The sequence below is a fragment of the Alligator mississippiensis genome, chromosome 1 (genome assembly GCF_030867095.1).
Source record: "Alligator mississippiensis isolate rAllMis1 chromosome 1, rAllMis1, whole genome shotgun sequence".
NCBI lineage: Eukaryota > Metazoa > Chordata > Crocodylia > Alligatoridae > Alligator > Alligator mississippiensis.
Genome location: NC_081824.1, coordinates 117,556,399 through 117,573,069, shown reverse-complemented (window position 1 = coordinate 117,573,069; position 16,671 = coordinate 117,556,399). Strand labels below are relative to the sequence as shown.

The 16,671-nt window shown below is 45.5% G+C and overlaps 1 protein-coding gene across 5 annotated transcripts in view; it reads left to right on the top strand.

Moving 5' to 3' along the window:
- Window positions 1–16,671, top strand: part of AHI1 (Abelson helper integration site 1) — a 221,902-nt gene that overhangs the window by 149,391 nt on the left and 55,840 nt on the right. For 4 of the 5 annotated variants that reach the window (XM_019479611.2, XM_019479610.2, XM_019479609.2 and 1 more), the window contains exons 21-22: window positions 11,454–11,519; window positions 14,095–14,257. In XM_019479611.2, coding sequence (XP_019335156.1) covers window positions 11,454–11,519; window positions 14,095–14,257 — 229 coding nt within the window. The remainder of the gene's footprint in view (window positions 1–11,453; window positions 11,520–14,094; window positions 14,258–16,671) is intronic. The other variant, XM_019479612.2, reaches the window with a different exon arrangement.

Below are 16,671 nucleotides of genomic sequence, written 5' to 3'. Positions count from 1 at the left end.
GATTGTCTGACAAATGTACTCTCATTTTTTTTCTGGTTAAACCATTCAAGAATGTGATGGTAGAATATGCACCATCTGGCCCGCCAAGCAAAGCTCAGATATTGGTAATATTTGAGCGGTGGGGGGTATTCTGATGTGTGTGGTTTGCATGTGTATTGGTGGCACTTTGGTGCCAGGGAGAAGCAGCAGTGGCTGAGCCAGAAGCTCTGGCCCACCACGTTGGACTGAACTGCAGTATTTCAACCCACCACTCTGAAAAAGTCGCTGATCTCTGTGCTCAGGCACTTCTAAGTACCAGTATTTAGTACAGTTCTAAAAGCCTGGTTAAGTTGGAGGAGTCAGCTATAACTGGAATAATGCAGACTAAGCCACATGTAGCTAGATTAGTTTGACAACCAGAATATTGCTAAGTGAGCAGTTTAAACTTTTGGCTCTGCAGGCCAGATGAGTAGAGAGAGACCAGTTCACAGACCACATCAGGCTCCAGAGCTCCATGCCATGGATCAGGCCCTAGTAGGGTTGCCAGCTCTCTGAAGCTATTCCAGGATTTTTTTTTCCAACATGATGTAATGCAGCATCAAAATAGCCTATTAAAATCTCCTGGATTGCTTTCAGTAGTCACCAGGAGATCAATGCCAATTTCGGTAAACTCCCAGCCAATCCAGGAGGGTTGGCAACCCTAGGCCCTAAGGCTCTGCACCCACTCAACCAGCCAGGATAGGGCCCTGTGTCACCACTGCCAAACCCCATGTACCCAGGATTAGGTTCTGGGGCCCCTGCCTGGTCCCATCTGCTGAGATCAAGCTCTGGGGCCCCACTGTGCCTCAGACCAGTCCTGCATGCTGGGCTTGGGCCCTGGGGCCCTGTGCCACCCCTGCACAGTCCCACACACCAGGATTGGGCTCTGGAGCCCAGCAACATTGGGACTGGCTCTGACAGAGACGTATGGGTGGAAGCCTGTTGCATGTCCAAGAACTGTAGACTCCCGATGGACCCGCTGACAGACCCCTGACCCCCAGCACAGAGCCAAGAGGTAAGCGCAGACTGTAGCGGGTAGCTAGGAGCAGTGGTGGGAGGCAGCTGAGTGGAGACAAGGAGGGTCAGTCCCCCTCCCTGGCTCCTACTTAGCCCATCCTTCCAGGGAGCCATGTGACAGGAGCTACACAAACAGGTGATCTCTGGGCCCAGCACACGAGTTAGCACAGGAGTGGGAGAGGGTACTCACTGGCCCCCTTCTCCGTCACTTAGGGTAGGATCTGGTACTCTGGTCCCTGCAAGCAGCGCAGCGTGGCCGTCTGCACACACGCGCCACCCACATAATCTCACAAGACTCTCTTTGAGAGTCTGTGAGATTTTAACTTTTAAAAGGGTCCCAACTGAAAAAAAAATTTTAGTTGGGACTAGCTGTCTGGCAGAGATGCACGGGTGGAAGCCCGTTGTGCCCCTGAGGGCTATAGAACCCTGGCAGACCCTCTGGTGGACCCCCAACCCCCAGCACAGAGCCAGGAGGTAAGCAGAGACTGTGGCGGGTAGCTAAGACCAGTGGTGGGAGGCAGCTGAATGCAGCCGAGTAGGATTGTGCCCTCCCCTTCCCCCCCCCCCCCCGGCCACAGCTCCTACTTAGCCCAACCCCCAGTGAGCCATACAAACAGAGTGCATGAACATAATGAGCAAACAGGCACACTCTTGGCCCGGCGTATAAGTTAGCACAGAAGTTCATATGGAAGGGCATGCAAAAGAGCCATCAGAAGGCACTCTGAGTTGTCGCCCGGCAGAGATGCATGGCATACCTCGTGCCTGTTGTGCCCCCCAGGCAGCCAAAGCCCACCACACCAAGGGGTAGACCTCCAGCACTGGATCTCAGGTAAAGGGGACAAGGGACCAGCCCTCCACCCCTCCAGGGAGGTATCTGGGAAATCCCCCAGCTGCTCGGGAAACCGGAAAGCCAGGGGATCCCCCTGCAGGCAGCTACTCGAGCTTGTCTGCCAAGCCACTGCAGCAGCAACAGCAGCTGGTGAGGACCATGTGGGGGTAATTACATCCACCTGGTCTCCTACTTAAACAAGCACCTAAGGAACTGTGCGAACAGGGTATGCCCTGTAATATTGTGATGGGTATGCGCCACACCCCTAGGCTTCCTGGTTTGGACGGACCACCCCCCCTTGGTACCTTGGAGGTCTTTACCCAGATGGAATCTATGGTTCCAGCCTTCACACAGACATAGCCCTTGCCTCCAGGCTTCGGAGGTTGCCTGGCACGTTTGCTGGATACTGGGATCTGGGGCACAAGCACTCCCACTTGTGGGATGTGCTCTCTGGTTCAGACTCTGGAGGGCTGGGTGAGGGAGCTCCAGGAGGAGGCGAACAGACTGAAAATCAACAGAGAACATGAAGCAGAGATCAACCCTCACTGCCAGACCCTGCACCTGGAGAAGGACTCCACAGAAACCAGGCAGAAGAGCAGGCTTGATGAAGATGCCCCAACCAAGGCTCAGTGGAAATTTGTTATGTCCACCCCAAAGCCATGATGTGTGTCAGTTGCTCCACCAATAGCCGTGCACAACAGCCATGCAGCCCTCACACCACCGATGGACAAGGATCTGTGTCCTCTGCACCGAAGACAGAACCACCCCCACCAAGGAAACAATGAAGGGTGATTGTCGTGGAAGACTCCCTGCTACAGGGAACAGAAGGAGCCATTTGTCATCCAGATCCCCTTGCTCAAGAGATCTGCTGCCTTCCAGGAGCCAGGATCCGAGATGTTACGGTGAGGATTCCTAAGCTGCTCCACCCTACGGATCACTTCCCCCTGCTCCTTGTCCATGTGGGCACCAATACATGGCAAGAAACAGCCTGGGGAGAATCATGAGCAACTACAAGACCATGGGGGTGAAGCTCAAGGAACTAGGAGCACAAGTAGTCTTCTCCTCAATCCTCTCAGTTAGAGGCTGTGGCCATCGGAGGGAGGAGTGCATTGAGGAGGTCAACCAAAAGTTTCAGAGATGGCGTCACCATGTAGGCTTTGGACTCCTTGACCTTGGTATGCAGTTCTATGGCAGTGGTCTACATGCAAGAGACAGTATTCACCTCACAGGCAGAGGGACGAAGCTCTTCTCTACAAGAATTTCCAACTTGCTTTAAACTAGGGCTTTAAACTAGGCATGTCTAGGGGAGAGAGGGAAGGTTCCACTGCTGTACATGAATCCTCTAGCCATGATGACCCAGGGGAAGGCATCCATGTAGTGGATACCTAGATGAGCACTAATGCCCTGAGACACTTGAAGAGTAACAGAAGACCTGAGGTGGCTAGAGGAGAACTCAGGTGTCTTTATGGGAACACCAGAAGCATAGGTAATAAACAGGATGAACTTGCACTCCTGGTAGAAGAGGAATTTAACCTCATTGGGTTGACGGAGACCTGGTGGAACGATACATATGATTGGGCAGTGGATATTGAGGGCTATAGGCTCTATAAGAAGGATTTGGTTGGGAAGAAGGGAGGAGGTGTGGCCCTCTATGTGAAGCCCGTCCCTGCAAGTCATGTTTGATTGCAGGGAGTAGAACCCCTCTCTGCAGGTCACGTTTGATTGTAGGGAGAGGTCCCTTGAGACTCTCTGAGTCAAGATACAAGGGGGTTCAGGAGAGATCCTGATAGTGGGAGTTTACTATATGCCTCCATACCAAGAAGAGGAGAACGATCAGTCATTCTCCAGTAACCTTACTGAGGCAGCCAGCACTAAAGACCTAGTTGTCATGGGTGACTTCAACTACCCTGAAATCTGTTGGGAGGACCATTCAGCCAGCTCCAGCAGATCAGCCTACTTCTTGGCAGCTATTGATAACCTGTTCTTGACACAGGCTGTGAAAGGACCAACTAGGGATAAACCCACTCTGGACTTAGTGCTGACCAAAGTGGAGGACATGGTAGGCGACCTGAGGATTGGAGGTACTCTGGGTGACAGCGATCACAATCTAATTAGGTTCACCATCCACCGAAAGGCTGGGAATTCAGTTAGTAGAACAGAAGTCCTAGACTTCAGAAGAGCAGACTTTGGCAAACTCAGGAGTCTAGTTGGAGAAGCCCTCTGCCACCAGCAACTGCAGAATTTGGGAGTTCAGGAATGGTGGTGCTTCCTTAAAGGAGCAATTCTCATTGCTCACAAAGAGGCCATTCCCACGCAGTCAAAGAGTGAGAAAGGAGCCAAGAGACCCACTTGGCTCAACAGGGATATTGGGGAACTATTGGAAAATTAAAAAGAAGCATATAAGCAATGGAAAAATGGTTCAGCAACCAGAGTGGAATACACTTACATAGCAAGGATCTGCAGCTGTGAGACACGGCAAGCCAAGGCAGGCATGGAAATCAATCTGGCAACTGAAACAAAGGACAACAAAAAGTCCTTCTATAGGTACATAAGCAGCAAGAAAAAATCAAGCTCTGCTGTGGGACCCCTACTTAATATGGAGGGACAACCTGCAGTTGATCCCTGCAAAAAGGCAGAGCTCCTAAATACTTCACGTTGGTATTCCTGAAATCAGACTAAAGCTGTCTGAGGCCCAAGGAATATGGGGAAGACAACAGACCACATTAAATCAGTCCCAAACAGGTAAAGGTACTCTTGGAACATGTGGATGTTTTCAAGTCTCCTGGGCCAGATGACCTGTATCGGAGAGTCCTGAAAGAACTGGCTGAAATCATAGCAGTGCCTCTAGTGAAGCTGTCTGAGGAGTCGTGGAACCTGGGAGTGATCTGGAATGACTGGAACAGGGCCAATGTGGTACCTATCTTTAAGAAAGGCAAGAGGAACGACCCTGCAAACTATAGACTGGTCAGTCTGACTGGTCCTAAGAAAAATTTTTTGAAAAATTGTTAAGGAGGCCATCAATTACAAGCTCAGTGTATTAAGAAGCAACCAGCATACCTTTGTCAAGAGTAGGTCATGCCTAGCAAACCTGGTGTCCTTTTCTGACCAGGTAACTAACCAGCTGGACAAGGGACATGAGGTTGATATCATTTACTTCAGTAAAGTCTTTGATTCTGTTTCCCATGAGATTTTCTCCATTAAACTGGAGGGTACTGGCCTAGCCCAGTCTACAGTGAGGTGGGTGGACAGCTGGCTTAGAGGCTGATCCCAGAGAGTTGTAATCGATGGGATGGCCTCATCCTGGAGGGCCGTCTTCAGTGGTGTGCCCCAAGGATCAGTGCTTGGACCCATGCTCTTTAACATCTTTATCAAGTACCTGGATGAGGGAGTAGAAAGAGCAATGATCAAGTTTATGGATGAGACCAAGCTGTGGGGAAATGTGGCAAATCAGAGGATAAGGTAAGGATCCAGGATGACCTTGACAGGCTGGTCCTATGGGCTAAATGGAACCAGATGAGGTTCGACAGGGAAAAGTGCCAGGTCCTTCATCTGGGTAGGAAGAACCTTCACCATAACTACATGATAAGTGGTTGTTCACTCACTGACATAGCATCTGAACAAGATATGGAGGTGTCAGTCGACCAGAAGATGAATATGAGCCAACAGTGCAATGAAGTCACTAGCAGAGCAAACAGAACTCTGGTGTGTATCAGCCAATGTGTTGCCAGTAGATCCAGGGAGGTGCTTCTCCCTCTCTACTCAGAATTGGTGAGGCCACAGCTGGAGTACTGTGTCCAGTTCTGGGCACCATACTTCAGGAAGAATGTGGATAAGCCTGAGAGAGTACAGAGAAGGGCCACCCATATGATTAGGGGCCTGGAGGATAGGCTCTATGAAGAGAGACTCCGGGAACTGTATCTGTTCAGTCTGAGTAAGAGAAGACTGAGAGCTGACTTGATAGCCTCCTACAAGTATGTCGGGGTTAGCACCAAGATCTAGGGGAGCAACTCTTCAGGAAGGCACCCCTTGGGAGGACGAGGACTGATGGGCACAAGCTAACTAAAGAAAAATTTAGGCTGGATGTAAGGGAAAACTTCTTTTCCATAAGAAGAATCTAGAATCTGGAACACACTTCCAGCAGTGGTGGTACAGTCGCCATCCTTGGAGATTCATAGATTCATAGATGCTAGGGTTGGAAGGGACCTCAACAGATCATCAAGTCTGACCCCCTGCCTGGGCAGGAAAGAGTGCTGGGGTCAGATGACACCGGCCAGATGCCTATCCAGCCTTCTCTTAAAGACTCCCAAGGTAGGGAGCACCACCTCCCTTGGAAGCCCATTCCAAATTTGGCCACCCTCACCGCGAAGAAGTTTTTTCTGATGTCTAGCCTAAATCTGCTGTTAGTTTGTGACTATTGCTTATTGTTACCCCAAGAGGTGCCCTGGTGAACAGAGCATCTCCAATACCTTGCTATGCCCCACCTTATGAATTTGTAGGCAGCCACAAAATCACCTCTCAGCCTTCTCTTGTGGAAGTCCCTCAGTCCCTCCTCATAGGGCTTGGCCTGTAAACACTTAACCATATGAGTGGCCCTCCTCTGGACCCTCTCAAAGCTATAGACATCCTTCTTAAAGTACAGCGCCCATGAGGAGGCTGGATAAGCACCTTGTTGAGCTCATGTAAACCCAATAACCTCCTGCCCATGGCAGGGACCAGACTTGATGATCTTACAGGTCCCTTCTGGTCCTTTGATTGTATGATTCTAATATCTCTTAGTCATGCCCGCTGGATCTGGCCCTGCTGCCACTTGTGTGCGTGATATAGTCTGCAAGGCCATGGCCCATGGGGCTCCCCATGGACTAGATGACATAGCACCAGGGACTGTATCTGGCTTGCAGGTTGAGGGGGTTGAGCATCCCAGTTTTAGCCCATCTCAACTGCTGTCAGGGTTGTGCTGTTCACAGATCTGGAAGTGACTATATTCTGGCAATTTTGGAGATACACTAAGTACACACTGGGCACATCTACCTAAGACGCTAGTGCACCATTGTTATTGCACATGTATTTAGTACTTGCATTCACAAATACTAAATAAATGGTTACCCTATAAGTACTAAATACTCTGCTTACTGCGCAGTCGCGCTGGCGAATGTCTTTAAGGTGATGTTAATGCGGAGTAGCATATTAGCACTATCTATGCTGTGATGTGCTACTACGCAGTATTTTTTGGATACTGCTCAGTCAGTGCCTTGTGTAGGCATGCCCACTGAGAAGTTACACTCTGGACACATCTACATATGAAATTAGCATGCCAGAATAAAATCTAGCGCACTTTGTGCCAGAGTTTATTGATGCCACTCATAGCATTTACACATGTGCCCAGAACCACAGCACATTAAGCCAGGGTGGCACAGTCCCAGCTGGCAGGGGACCCAGGGGGCCAGCCTGCCAGCCCAGAGCTGCTCTTCTCTGGCTCAGTGTGCTGTGAAGGGGCTGGCTGGGGCACAAAGGTGCTACAATGCAGGACTATTTGGCAGGCAGCCCTGCACCATAGCACCCTCATGCCCCAGCCAGGCCCTATCGCCATCTACATGTGCATTGTGGCACACTAAGTATCTCCACCATAGGATAGTACTTGTGCCAGGCAGTACTCTCTTACTGCACAATTAGTTTACTGCAGCCTAATAACACCACACATGTAGACAGTGATGCCTTACTGCGGAGCTAATTAGTTAATGTTGCAGTAAAGTGCACGTGTAGATGTGCCTACTGAGTAATAAGTTAAGGAGATTTAATAATGCCTCAGTAGCTGAGTGCAGGCTATTCTGGTCCAAATTCGCTAGCAACTTAATTCAGCTAAAATAGTACCATTAATATTGAAATCAAGGAAATTTGGAAAAATAGCTAATGGCATATACCAAATTTGAATGGCCGCTAACTTTATCCACTAGTATTTTAAATATTATACTTTATTACCAAAATAGATGGGAGCTTTCTGTACTGAGGAAATTACATATTTACCACAGCAGGCTCAGAGCTGCTGTCTTTGGGACATGTAGTTGTAGTCATGTCTCTGTTTGAACCCTCATTTTGCCAGCTCTTGGACAGGGTCAACATATTGCCACATGCACGTGCAAACACATGCATTTGGCACACACACATACATTCAAGTAGAAATCCTATTTTTCAGTCAAATTTAACAGATTATCTGGGAGCATTTAAAATATTCTGGGATATGATCAATTTCTCTTAGTTTTTTCTAAATTGTGCACTTCAGCCAAGGAGGTCTTGGTTGTAGCTGTGTTGGTCCAAAGATACAGGCAGACAAGATTCTTTGGGTAAATGTAATATCTTTTATTATACCAACTAAATAGGTGGAAAAATTGTTCTTTACAAGCTTTTGGGCACAAAGGAGAACTTGATGAGACCTTCTTTAGAACTCATAAATACCTTTAAAAAATTGAGATTCTGAAGTAGTACAGTAATGAGAGTCATGTAAGTACACTAACTGGTTACCCAGATAATACTAATAATAATCACGATGAATCATTTTTGAATAATAAGAGACACTCCCAACCTACAGGCTAAGTACACTGGCTGAACAGTCTTCTCAGCCTTAGTCTGAGAAAGAAAGATTAAGAATATGCTGAAACCTGCAAGACGGTGCTAACTAATGAGTAGGCCACTGTACAAGCTACATGTGCTATGCTGCAGTTCATGTGTGCTGTGTTCAGCATTTGTATATTTACCGAGTCAGGTTTATATTATTTTGTGTGTGCGTACATTACAGAAATGTTAAGTAGCACGTAAGTAGCAGGAACATAAATGCTAATAAGTTAAAAGAATTGCTTGCTTTGATAGTGTTTTAATGCTTGGTTACTATGGAAACTGTGGTTGCATTGTATTTGTTGTATATCAGATGAACTGAGAGCTTAGGTTTTGTGATCTTGTATGATCCCTTTTCTGAATTAAGACTAGTTGTTTTAGAAAAATTAAGAATTCTGAAGAAACAGAAAACTCGGAGAAGACCACAGATTCTCCAAGAGAGTTGGATGATGGTGACCTTTTGGAAAACTTGACTAAGAGAACCTATTGGAAATAATATTAAGAGAATAAAAGCAGCATCAGATTTAAGATGCGCATTCATTTGTGTAACCCTTTTTCTGTTAGACACTAGATGACAGTAAAATGGGCTGGGTCTAAATTTTAGAGTTTTCCACAAGCTTTCTATTTGACTCGAGCCCTCACTCAGCAACCTGAGAAAATAAATGCTACCTGACTGTTCCAAAGTGAACAAACTTCCCCACTTGTAAACAATATTCAGCTATAACAGGGTTGATTAAAGGAGCAAGCTGGACAAATACACAACTTCCCCCTTTCCCCCCTGACTTTAACTGAAACCCCCAAAAACCTAGCAATCTTTCTCAGTCACTGCCAATTTGGCAGTGGGGTTCCCAGGGGAGATACTTCCTTGCACAGTCTGTTGAGAAGGGATACTTCCTAGAACTGCCATTTGGGGGTCTACCAAAAATGACAGGTGCTAGATAGGGAGACCCACCCTGGAGGACTCTGATGCTCCTTGCCACTAGGAGTTGCCATTCTGCAGTGGGGGCTCTACCAACTTCACCCAAGTGACAAGTGCTGGGTAGGGAGGCCCACTTTAGAGTTCTGTACCAGTTCACTGCTAGGGATCACCACTCCTCCATCTTCTCTGTTGAGGACCACTGTGGTGCTTGCTGGGGGAGGGGGATCTTCTGCTTCTGCTCCTTGCCATTGCCAAGTTTGACACCACACTGCTTCCAGGGGTCTGTTACTCCTTGCCACTGCAGTGGTTGTTGCAGCACAGCCTCTGGAATCTGCTTCTCCTCACTGCTTCTGAGGGTCACTGTTTCTCTTCAGGTTGCTTATACAACCTCTCAGCTCTTTTACACCCTGACCCCAGCAACAGCTGGCTCAGAGATTTCAGTTCTTTATGGGTGACAGGTTTTCATTTAAACCTACAATATAGGGACTTATGCAGACAAGCACTTTTCCTCTGAAGATCTGATGGCCTACAGTGGCATCAAAGGAGTTATTCTTGTCTAGAATAACAAGTTATTCTTGTCCTTTTCCCAACTCCACAATTCCATGCACTTAGGATGGAAGAATCCCATGCACCGCTACAGCCTGGGGACTGACTGGCTAAGTGCCATTTCTGCAGGAAAGGACCTGGGGGTTACAGTGGACAATATGAGTCAGCAGTGTTCCCTTGTTGCCAAGAAGGCTAACAGCATACTGGGCTGCATTAGTAGGAGCATTGCCAGCAAATAAAGGGAAGCAATTATTCTGCTGTACGCTGCACTGATGAGGCCACATCTGAAGTACTGTGTCCAGTTTTGGGCCCCTACTATAAAAAAGATGTGGAAAAGTTGGAGAGTTCAGTAGAGAGCAATGAAAATGGTTCAGGGGCTAGGGCACATGACTTCTGAGGAGAGGCTGAGGGAACTGGGTTTATTTCGTCTGCAGAATAGAAGACAGAGAGGGGCTTTGATAGCAGCCTTTAACTACATGATGTGGGATTCAAAAGCGGATGGAGCTAGACTGTTCTCAATGGTGACAGATGACAGAAAAAGGACCATTGGCAACACATAAGGGATTCACACGAGTGCATGTGCTAAGTGATGAACCCCCTGCAAAAAATGCCATCAATGCTGCCAGCGGCGCCTGCGGGCGGTCATCGCTCCCCCACCCCTGCTTGCTGCTGACACCACTGGCGGTGTCTGTGGATGGTCCCTGATTGCTGCTGGCCTCCTCCAAACACTGCTGGTGGTGTCTGTGGGTGGACACTGACCGCTGGTCACTGCTCACCACCGCCCCTCCTTTCCCCCCCCCGCCACCATCGACACCACTGCAGCTGCCTGTGGGAGCTCCCCACTCACTGCCGCCACACCCCTGCCACAGCTGCTGCCGCCTGTGGGCAGTCGCCATGTGCCCCCAGCCTCCAGGAGAACATGACATTCATGACAAGGACCAATGGTCTCAAGTTGTAGCAGTGGAGATTTAGGCTGGATATTAGGAAAAACTTTCTCCCCAGGAGGATGGTGTTCCACTGGAACAAGTTACTTAAGGGGGTGATAGAATCTCCATGCTTGGAGGTTTTTAAGGCCTGGCTTGACAAAGCCCTGGCTGGAATGATCTAGTTGGGGCTGCTCCTGCTTTGAGCTATGGGTTGAACTAGATGACCTCCTGAGGTCCCTTCCTTCCCTAATTTTCTATGATTCTATGAAATGACTATGGACACAAAGATCTGATTCACCTGCCTCTTTACATTTGTACTTTACCCCCCCCAAACAGTTAAAATCAAACCCAAGTACCTCCCAAACCTCCAAATACACATATTAATGAGGGCATGTAGATAAAGAATAAACAAAGTTACCATAATAGAATATAAACATGACAATATATGCATAACATGTGCAGAGTTACATCTGTTTTTTTATTAGTGGTGGTAGATTTTTTTTTGCAATACATGACAAATAGGTATAGTCTTCAAAATGAGTACTTACCAAAGGTTTCCATCTTAATGTTGTAAAACTATTTCTTCTTCTAGAGCGATGACCATCTGGCTGCATCATGTATGAGAATAGGGAATAGCTCTGTACCACTGCAAGAGACAGTGAGTGTTATGGAATTTTTTCATTACCCCCGTGCTTGCCACACTACATCTGTGCTTATGAAAATATTAATTAATTCAGAGGAGAGGTGTCAAACATAAAGCCCACAGTCTAGATCCAGCCCCTGGAGCTGGGTGATCTGGCCCACAGGGCTTCTTGCAGGCTGGACCACCCACCTCCATGGATGCCCCGCAGCAACAGTTGTTAATCCGTGCAGCTGCTACAGCCACTGTTTCAACATGGCTTCAGAACCCCAGAGAGTTAACACCACTTGCTTCCTCATCACAATTACCTGCTGCTGAAATTGGACTTTTTAGTTGCCACTGGTGACTAAAATTGGTGGCATGGGAAAAAGGGGACAGGCCGAAGCAATGTTAATTCCCCGGGTTTTGGAGCCAAACTAAGAAAGCAGGTCCAGTGTTCTTCAGGGATTAACGTCGCTGTCATGCTGATAGGTTTGTTGGAAATTTTGCAGTCTGGATTCAGCTCAAAAGGCCAAGAGAGCTCAACAGTCCTGGTTTGGGCTGTCAAGTTTCTCTTTATGGTTACTTGGGATCACTCTAAAGTTTAGAGTGATCCCAAGTAACCATAAACTTTAGGGTGATCCCAAGTAACCATAAAGAGAAACTTTGCAATTTAGAGTTCAGTGTTCAGATGACCCCCAACTATCAGATATTGGTCAAAGCTTTCAAGTTACTTGTGGCTCCATGTCAGTCTTGAAAAAACAAGTTTGGCGTGATTTTGATGTATATGCTGTGCATTATGTTTGTTTGAATTTGAGGCAACACTTGCCAGAGAGTCTGTAGCATTAGCAAATTTTTGAAACCCCAGCATGAGGGGAGATTCCTGTGGCTTTGTACCACATTGTGAGCTATTTACATGCTTCTGTTGATGCCATTTGTAGTCATGAATTTGCTGTGTGCTGTGATAGTCAGATCTCTAATGGGATCTTGAAGATAATGAGTACTTTGTCTTCTGTTTTTAAACAGTGATAACATGATCTTCTGAATCCAATCACATTACAGGATACACTGATACCTAGTGTTTGATTAGCCTCGTTTTCCTTTGCTTTGGTTTTGTTTTTTTAAATCATATTACAATTTTGTTATGCCACTGGATTATTGTTATTTTTTCCAGATACTGGACAAATGCTAAATATTTTTATGAAAATACTGATAGTCTTTATAAGATGCTGCCCCCCCCTCCCCCCGCCAGACACACACTTTTTGGCCTGGCCTTTCATTTTTTTGCATTCAGTTGAATTTTTAAACTCCTTTTACTTTACATGGCCTCTTGGTTTTCACTGTCTTATGAAGGAGTCCTGAGACTTCTCAGTAAGTAGGCTTTCCTAGAGCACCCCTTACTGGACATGATCATGTAAGCTGTATCCATCTAACTACAACAGTGACAGTGGTCACCTCTGATCATATTGTTGGCTTTCCTGATGTAGGAGATGACTTATAATAGAGAAGGAGGTATTCACATTCTTTCCTCCTTCTGTTGTGTTTGGGGTAGCTGAGTGCAATTAGATAGATTCCTATCTCTCAGGAACAAAGCTGATCTCAGTGCTCTTTTGCTGACCAGGTTATAAACTAATGCATTAACTTGATGATTATAGAAGTATTTTCATCTCTTCACTTTGCAATTGTTGCAATATCCCTGGTCATTTTTTGATATGTAAGTATGCTTTCATCAATAAATACTTTGTGCAAAATAGAGCACAATATAAGGTTGCCATTTTTCACTGAATAGGGGAAGGATGGGGGGTCCAATATCTTTTCAAACCTTCTGTGTTTTTTACTCTCTTCTGTTCTGTGTTCACGAAAATGGGATATAAATTGTTCCTTGATCATATAGCTGTTGGAGCTAAGTAAGAAAAGATCCATCATATTTTTATTTTCAGGGCAGATAGAAGGGTTCTGAGTGATGGCTGTATATTCTATGCATTGTGAAGCATGGGGGAGACCTCTAAAATTTCTGTGAAGTATTGATGCAGCAGTGCAGTATGTTTCAAAGTAAATGGTTATATTTTGTAGCTAATAATATGTGTGTCCAGTATACAAACGTTTAGCCAGGTATTTGTTTCAAAACAAAACATTACAAATAATTGAAAGGATCAGAATAAAGCTATTCAATGAAGTTGTTCCATCTCAGTTTTCTTTCTAGTAAAATCATCACATTGTCGGAGCATTTATTCAAATGCATATGCTTTATGCACACACTCATGGAGTGGGATCTGAAGGTGGTGTAACAATTCTGAGAAAATGAATGTATGAGGTTTTTTTTTCTTTTGCCTCATAAGTAAATTGCTTATAAAACTAACAGCTGCTGTTTTGAAGCTAATCTTAGTGTATTGAATGTTCTTAAGCATTTTTGCAATCCCACAGTCCTTTATCTTGTTTCTCCTGCTGCGTTCCCACCACCCCTGATCCCATTAGCAAAACTTGAGACAGCCTCAGCTTTTACCAAAGTGCAGCTTTGGTTTCAGCTGCTTTTCTGCAAGAGGAAGTGAATGTTGCGCTTTTTTCTCTGTGGCATGGTTGTGATAAAGCTGTGGTGCTCTTATCTCTCTTTTAGGTAGTGGCTCTTTATGACTACGCAGCGCATCGATCAGATGAGCTAACCATCCATCGCAGTGACATTATCCAAGTGTTATACAAAGATAATGATAACTGGTGGTTTGGCAGCCTAGCAAATGGACAGCAAGGTTATTTTCCAGCTAATTATGTGGCTGGTGAAAGTAAGTTTACTGCTCTTCCTGGTATACCGGTGTGGGTTTAACTGATGGTCCAAGATTTTACCATGTTATAGTGCTTATTACTACAAATATGTAAGTTTATATAGTGCACATATGACAAGTCAAAAACTCACTGCAATGCAGAAACAGTTTAAATTAAGATAAACACTTAGCATGTTAACATGTAGCATTTTTGAAGTCTGAAATGCAGTGACACTACAGTGATACATTCTTGTTCTCACAGTATTACTTCTGTTACCAACCTCTACCCTTCCTCTTTACCACATGCAACCACCTGGTTCACATACCATCTTGGCAGTTCTTTGGGGCTCCCACAATATCTAAACAATTCATAGCATTTCAGCCTTTCATTAAGTAATAGCTCCTCAATTAAGACAAATTGCCAGTGCAAGTAGCACAGGTCTCAATTCCCACCCCCTCACCCCCAATGGAGAAAGTTTCATCCCTTGATAACTGAATTATATCCTGAGGTTATAAAAAAAAGAAATAGCAGTTAAAGCAAAAATCCCAAGTGTGAGCTCTGAATTTACTCCTGAGTCTTAATCATTAAATCAGCCTTTGCAGAACACTAACACAGCCTAAACCTGAATACAAAATAAAATTAAAATATTCCCATATGACTTAAACCCCAGCATATGTTACAGTTATGGTGTGATTAATGTGGTAGTGTAGTAACAGTGCCACAGTTTCAGCTGATTTATGGTACCATAACATTGTGGCTGGTTTGCCACTTAATTTCACAGAAAAATGTGTAATATCTTTGTGGTTCATTTCTATGTCACCATAAATTAAGTATGTGGCATCCCCAGGCCAATGTTGAGTTGTCAGCAATGACATTAGAACAAGGGTCAGCACTGGGACTGGGACAACCCTAGACCTGATGCTGAAAATTGGCTACCAGGAGAGTGATATACAAGGTTCCCTGGTAGAGGACTCAAGGAGCTCTGGCTGCTGGAGGCCCAAGAATTAGGAATCCATTGAGATGGATTCACTGGTAATTAATTTTCTTTTATTAAACATGTATTAATAGTGGTGATGAGAGAACTTTAACCTGACAAAATCAAAGAAGGATCAACTCTTCAGTTATCTGATCTTTAGTGGGAGCTGCAGGGCAAGGCACTTAAAAATGCTTAAATGCAGGCAGCCAGGCAGAAGCCATGCTTTTTAGATGTCCCAGGGCTTAGAGACCTTGCAGCAGAGAAGTTCCCTGGGTCCCAACGCCCCAGAACATCCAAAAACTGTTCAGGTACACTATCCTCTGATGGTCAGATCCAGCTCCAACAGCCCTGGGTCTCAAACTGGACCCAGGACTGCTGGTTGGAGTTGGGTCCAACAATGAGCTGATTGTTGGACCTGTCCCAACAGCTTGGGGCCTTGGCTGTCTGGGCTAGGTCCGACAATCTGCTGCTTAGACCTGGTCCCTAGGTCTTGCACCCAGCTGTGACTCTTGGAATTAGCCTAATAATCAGCTGATTGTTGTATCTGGCCCCAGCAACCTCAGGGAACCTGCAGGGGGCTGGGGGCAGCCCTGGGTCTGAGACAGAGCTGTCTTCAGCTCACTCTTGTAGGATTGGGCTAGGAGCAGCTCAGCAGTGGTGTGAGTGGGACTGGAGGAATATTATGCCCCATCCCACAAGGAAGGAGGCTCAATATTTGGGATGCAATATAAAATCACTCTGTTCCCATTCCATCATTGTTTGAACATCTGCCAGGGGCCTGAGAAAATCGGGAGCCCAGCTGATATTTGGATACACAAGGTGTCACTAGGACAGAACTGTCAATTCTGAACTTTTAAATGATGGAACATCATGTCTGGTCACATTCTAACAGCACAGACCCAAGAGGTAGAAATTCATTGTGATGTCTCTTTAAGAAAATAAGCGTGCTAGTTTAATTCATTTTCTTTTATTAAACTTGTATTACTACTGGTGATGAGACACCCTTAACCTGATCAAATCAGAAGGGATCAACTCTTCAGTCATCTGATCTTCAGCAGAGACTTATATGGCTTGGGAAAGATGAAAAAAAAACTATACCAAACCTGGAGAATTGTTGAAAATAACCTTATTTCACTTAATTCCACACTCTGCTGTATTATACCATCATGAGTAATCTGTAATGGTACATTGGATAACCTTTGAATTATACTTGCTGCAGGTGCACATGGTATTCTTACTCATAAATGTCTAATTTTTTAAAATATTTGCTATCCGTTTATAAATGTAGATATAAGAAGTCTGCTAATGTAAATAATCCTGCTGAAAAACAGGCTTCAGGAAACATGGAAAAGTTTTTGATGAAAAAATGTACATTTTTTTGTGAAAACAGTTACAAAAATATTTGACCAGTGTTAGTTAATGTCCTACTGGTAACTGATTAATAATTTAATTTCCATT